Genomic DNA, 6,709 nt, shown 5'->3' with positions numbered 1-6,709 from the left:
ATATATCTTAAGACATATAAAGTATTTTAAAGAGCAGTTTAGAATCTAACAATACTTGATGTAAACAATTTATGTTGTTAAAGAAATACTTTAATTGATTTAGTGAACTTAAGGTAACGTGGGTTATTGACCTAGTGAGTAACTACTGAGAGGGATTGTTACTTTGTTCCGTGCCCTCTCTGCCCCCTCTTCTGCCCCGTGCCCTCTCTGCCCCGTGCCCCTGTGCCCCGTGCCCTCTCTGCCCCGTGCCCCTGTGCCCCGTGCCCTCTCTGCCCCCTCTTCTGCCCCGTGCCCTCTCTGCCCCGTGCCCTCTCTGCCCCGTGCCCCCGTGCCCCGTGCCCTCTCTGCCCCGTGCCCCTGTGCCCCGTGCCCTCTCTGCCCCGTGCCCCCGTGCCCCGTGCCCCTGTGCCCCGTGCCCTCCTCAGAGCCCGAGGAGCGTGCCCTCCCTGACCACCCCATCTTTACAACAGCGACAACACAATGGCCTCAAACTCATCCCAAAACCTATTTTCCTCCCATTGTAACTCCTCCCCGTGACCTGACCCCACTTTAAATGACCTTTTCCCACGAAGCCTTTGACCCGGGCGCTCCAGTGCCCCTGTTTCTCACTAGGGGGACTTCCATACACACAAGAGACGTGGATATATCCACCCTTTACACCGCCTTTTCATCCAGGTTTCTATAATGGCAGAAAGACTTTCCCCGCCCGAGGCTGTGAGGTGGGAAGACATCTTCGCTGGTCTTTTGTGGGCTGTGAGGGGGTCTTTCCGGTAGCCTACAGTAGGCGAAGACTACGGGTCTTGGGTCTTGACACCCCTCTTAGAGGTCAGGAGCTGTGAGAGGTCTTTCCGACAGCCTAGACTACGCAAAGAGTACAGGTCTTGACTCCCCCCTCTTAGAGGTCAAGAACAGCAAGACTCAGTGGTCTACGTCCTTGGCTCATAATGTACGGACTCAAGTTCGATTCCCGAGAAGCTAGAAATGGTTCAAGTTCAAGTATGTTTATTGAGACAAGAAAAAAATATCTCAAAGGGATAGAGTAGCTTAGGCTATTTCTACCCCCCCCCCCCCCCCTTCGCTGGAAATGGTTGGGGGGTATGTTGTCTTTCACCTGATACCTATTTTCACCTAGTACTAAAATTGGTACCTGGGAGTTAGGGAACTGTTGTGGGTTGCATCCTGAAGTTCAGTACTTGGCCTTAGGGGAGGGGGGGGGGGTCCCCTCGAAAAGCCTAACAGCTTTCCTGTCTCCGAGAACGGAAATAATGATACAATACAATATACAATACAAATACACTAATGCAAAAATACATAATGAAATCATCAGAACGTGACATATCTATGAAAAAATTGAGGTTATATGTGTTTTCGGAGTCTAGGAACGCGGGTTCGATCCCATCTCAGTGCCTTCAATATTTTCTACATACAAAAATATAACCCCCAAATATTACAGCAATAACAACTGTATAAATAAAATAAACATTGAACTAGGTGAATACAACTAAGTCTATATATACACACACACACACACACACACACACACACACACACACACACACACACACACACACCCACACACACACACACACACACCCACACACACACACACACACACACACACACACACACACACACACACACACACACAGCCACACCCACACACACACACACACACACACACACACACACACACACACACACACACACACACACACACACACACACACACACACACACACACACACACCCACCCACCCACACACACACACACCCACACACACACACACACACACACAATAACACCCTCAAGTCCATGCTAAACATCTCAGACGGTGTTTACAAACACTTCCGACCAATTTCCTCCTTGAGAGGTGTAGACAGTGGGAGGAGGAGGAGGAGGAGGAGGAGGAGAGGGCGGCTCGGGTCTCCTCCTTACTGGGAAACAAGTGAAATAAGCTACAAGGAGAAAATGAGTGTGATAAGAGGGTGAAGGAGAGAGAGAGAGAGAGAGAGAGAGAGAGAGAGAGAGAGAGAGAGAGAGAGAGAGAGAGAGAGAGAGAGAGAGAGAGAGAGAGAGAGAGAGAGAGAGAGAGAGAGAGAGAGAGAGAGAGAGAGAGAGAGAGAGAGAGAGAGAGAGAGAGAGAGAGAGAGAGAGAGAGAGAGAGAGAGAGACAGAGAGCAGGAAGAAGGGAGGAGAGGCCACTAGAGAACAAAAAAAAAAAAGATTGTTCAGTCAACAAGTAAAGTGTTCTTGTCAACAATGTGACGGTAGCCCACGGTTGCTCCTGGTCCCAATAAACACACTCCACTACTCACAAGGCTACAGTAGCCGCCTCATAATAGCTTCCATGAGGTCCGTGTGTCCTCACGTCACTCACCATGTGTGTTTATGGCCTCTTTGAATGGTCTGTTTGTACGTGTGGAATCTAAATACGGAGACATTGTGTGACATACGTGAGACCAGTTGTGGAATATGCAGCGCCACAGGTATGCCTGCCAGGCTTGTCTCAGAGCTGAGAAATATGAAAAAGAAGGAAAACTGAATGAATTTAATGTTATTTTATGCTACATATTGGTACTTTCTGGTGGTTCATCACTACATATTGGTACTTTCTGGTGGTTCATCACTACATATTGGTACTTTCTGGTGGTTCATCACTACATATTGGTACTTTCTGGTGGTTCATCACTACATATTGGTACTTTCTGGTGGTTCATCACTACATATTGGTACTTTCTGGTGGTTCATCACTACATATTGGTACTTTCTGGTGGTTCATCACTACATATTGGTACTTTCTGGTGGTTCATCACTACATATTGGTACTTTCTGGTGGTTCATCACTACATATTGGTACTTTCTGGTGGTTCATCACTACATATTGGTACTTTCTACTGATCCATCACTACATATTGACACTTCCACTCACAGGATGAGTGACGCTGGCCAGCAAACTCGCCCCTCGAGGCAAAATTTTAAAATGTAAAATGACTCAAGTTACGACGCTCGAGGCAAAATTTTAAAATGTAAAATGACTCAAGTTACGACGCACCACCCACCACCTACTTCTTCCCTTGCCCTAAGATCTAATCCTCGCCAGAATGACCAGTTCCCACGACAGTAAGGTGACACTCCACCACTCTTGTTCCAGTTCCGTGTTCCTGGGTGTTGGTACACCCATTACACCCACTACACAGCCTCCCATACACCCACTACACTGCCTCCCATACACCCACTACACAGCCTCCCATACACCCACTACACAGCCTCCCATACACCCACTACACTGCCTCCCATACACCCACTACACTGCCTCCCATACACCCACTACACAGCCTCCCATACACCCACTACACAGCCTCCCATACACCCACTACACTGCCTCCCATACACCCACTACACTGCCTCCCATACACCCACTACACAGCCTCCCATACACCCACTACACTGCCTCCCATACACCCACAACACTGCCTCCCATACACCCACTACACTGCCTCCCATACACCCACTACACTGCCTCCCATACACCCACTACACAGCCTCCCATACACCCACTACACTGCCTCCCATACACCCACTACACAGCCTCCCATACACCCACTACACAGCCTCCCATACACCCACTACACTGCCTCCCATACACCCACTACACTGCCTCCCATACACCCACTACACTGCCTCCCATACACCCACTACACTGCCTCCCATACACCCACTACACTGCCTCCCATACACCCACTACACAGCCTCCCATACACCCACTACACTGCCTCCCATACACCCACTACACTGCCTCCCATACACCCACTACACTGCCTCCCATACACCCACTACACAGCCTCCCATACACCCACTACACAGCCTCCCATACACCCACTACACAGCCTCCCATACACCCACTACACTGCCTCCCATACACCCACTACACAGCCTCCCATACACCCACTACACTGCCTCCCATACACCCACTACACTGCCTCCCATACACCCACTACACAGCCTCCCATACACCCACTACACAGCCTCCCATACACCCACTACACAGCCTCCCATACACCCACTACACTGCCTCCCATACACCCACTACACTGCCTCCCATACACCCACTACACAGCCTCCCATACACCCACTACACAGCCTCCCATACACCCACTACACAGCCTCCCATACACCCACTACACTGCCTCCCATACACCCACTACACAGCCTCCCATACACCCACTACACAGCCTCCCATACACCCACTACACAGCCTCCCATACACCCACTACACTGCCTCCCATACACCCACTACACAGCCTCCCATACACCCACTACACAGCCTCCCATACACCCACTACACAGCCTCCCATACACCCACTACACTGCCTCCCATACACCCACTACACAGCCTCCCATACACCCACTACACAGCCTCCCATACACCCACTACACAGCCTCCCATACACCCACTACACAGCCTCCCATACACCCACTACACTGCCTCCCATACACCCACTACACAGCCTCCCATACACCCACTACACAGGCACAATCCTGTTTGACAATCAGCTCCTCAAAGGATTGGCAACCAAACCTGTCTGTGCATGCAGAGAACAAGTCACAACAACCTGAGAGAGTGTCTGATCCCCTTACTGATGAAGCCAGAGGATCTGATCCCCTTACTGTTGAAGCCAGAGGATCTGATCCCCTTACTGATGAAGCCAGAGGATCTGATCCCCTTACTGTTGAAGACAGAGGATCTGATCCCCTTACTGTTGAAGCCAGAGGATCTGATCCCCTTACTGTTGAAGCCAGAGGATCTGATCCCCTTACTGTTGAAGCCAGAGGATCTGATCCCCTTACTGTTGAAGCCAGAGGATCTGATCCCCTTACTGTTGAAGACAGAGGATCTGATCCCCTTACTGTTGAAGACAGAGGATCTGATCCCCTTACTGTTGAAGCCAGAGGATCTGATCCCCTTACTGTTGAAGCCAGAGGATCTGATCCCCTTACTGTTGAAGCCAGAGGATCTGATCCCCTTACTGTTGAAGCCAGAGGATCTGATCCCCTTACTGTTGAAGCCAGAGGATCTGATCCCCTTACTGTTGAAGACAGAGGATCTGATCCCCTTACTGATGAAGCCAGAGGATCTGATCCCCTTACTGATGAAGCCAGAGGATCTGATCCCCTTACTGATGAAGCCAGAGGATCTGATCCCCTTACTGTTGAAGCCAGAGGATCTGATCCCCTTACTGATGAAGCCAGAGGATCTGATCCCCTTACTGATGAAGCCAGAGGATCTGATCCCCTTACTGATGAAGCCAGAGGATCTGATCCCCTTACTGATGAAGCCAGAGGATCTGATCCCCTTACTGATGAAGCCAGAGGATCTGATCCCCTTACTGTTGAAGCCAGAGGATCTGATCCCCTTACTGTTGAAGCCAGAGGATCTGATCCCCTTACTGTTGAAGACAGAGGATCTGATCCCCTTACTGTTGAAGCCAGAGTATCTGATCCCCTTACTGTTGAAGCCAGAGGATCTGATCCCCTTACTGTTGAAGCCAGAGGATCTGATCCCCTTACTGTTGAAGCCAGAGGATCTGATCCCCTTACTGTTGAAGCCAGAGGATCTGATCCCCTTACTGTTGAAGCCAGAGGATCTGATCCCCTTACTGTTGAAGCCAGAGGATCTGATCCTCTTACTGTTGAAGCCAGAGGATCTGATCCCCTTACTGTTGAAGCCAGAGGATCTGATCCCCTTACTGTTGAAGCCAGAGGATCTGATCCCCTTACTGTTGAAGCCAGAGGATCTGATCCCCTTACTGTTAAAGCCAGAGGATCTGATCCCCTTAGTGTTGAAGCCAGAGGATCTGATCCCCTTACTGTTGAAGCCAGAGGATCTGATCCCCTTACTGTTAAAGCCAGAGGATCTGATCCCCTTAGTGTTGAAGCCAGAGGATCCAATCCCCCTCAGTGTTGAAGCCAGAGGATCCGATCCCCTTACTGATGAAGCCAGAGGATCCGATCCCCCTTAGTGTTGAAGCCAGAGGATCCGATCCCCTTCACTGTTGAAGCCAGAGGATCTGATCCCCTTACTGTTGAAGACAGAGCATCTGATCCCCTTACTGATGAAGCCAGAGGATCCAATCCCCCTCAGTGTTGAAGCCAGAGGATCCAATCCCCCTCAGTGTTGAAGTCAGAGGATCCAATCCCCCTCAGTGTTGAAGCCAGAGGATCCAATCCCCCTCAGTGTTGAAGCCAGAGGATCCAATCCCTTCCCTCATGAAGCCAGAGGATCCGATCCCCTCACTGATGAAGCCAGAGGATCCAATCCCTTCCCTCATGAAGCCAGAGGATCCGATCCCCTCAGTGTTCAAGCCAGAGGATCCGATCCCCCTCAGTGATGAAGCCAGAGGATCCAATCCCTTCCCTCATGAAGCCAGAGGATCCGATGCCCTCAGTGTTGAAGCCAGAGGATCCGATCCCCCTCAGTGATGAAGCCAGAGGATCCAATCCCCCTCACTGATGAAGCCAGAGCATCTGATCCCCTTACTGATGAAGCCAGAGGATCCAATCCCCCTCAGTGTAGAACCGAGGCTTCTCCTGCCGTCCCTGGTATTATCCAGCTTCCTCTGGCCCAGATTAAGGACAGCGATAAAGGCGAGACAGGAAGCTCTTAAGGTTAAAGTCTTTGCCCGGGGTCAAGTTAGGTCAATCGTGTTC

The 6,709-nt window shown here is 50.4% G+C and overlaps 1 protein-coding gene across 1 annotated transcript; it reads left to right on the top strand.

The window, feature by feature from the left end:
* The first annotated feature begins 944 nt into the window (after window positions 1-944).
* On the top strand, window positions 945-5,966 carry LOC138359413 (adhesive plaque matrix protein-like). The gene is made up of 2 exons (XM_069318548.1): window positions 945-996; window positions 4,597-5,966. The coding sequence occupies exons 1-2, from the start codon at window positions 945-947 to the stop codon at window positions 5,964-5,966; spliced, it is 1,422 nt and encodes a 473-aa protein (XP_069174649.1).
* The last annotated feature ends 743 nt before the right edge of the window (window positions 5,967-6,709 follow it).

The sequence above is a fragment of the Procambarus clarkii genome, chromosome 90, assembly GCF_040958095.1.
Source record: "Procambarus clarkii isolate CNS0578487 chromosome 90, FALCON_Pclarkii_2.0, whole genome shotgun sequence".
Classification (NCBI taxonomy): Eukaryota; Metazoa; Arthropoda; class Malacostraca; order Decapoda; family Cambaridae; genus Procambarus; species Procambarus clarkii.
This window is presented reverse-complemented; position numbering and strand designations above follow the sequence as displayed.

Coding starts and splice junctions, on each gene's coding strand:
- LOC138359413 (XM_069318548.1), top strand. CDS start 945: ATGTACGGACTCAAGTTCGATTCCCGAGAAGCTAGAAATGGTTCAAGT. Junction 997..4,596: donor TAGAAATGGTTCAAGTTCAA/GTATGTTTATTG, acceptor CTGTGCATGCAG/AGAACAAGTCACAACAACCT.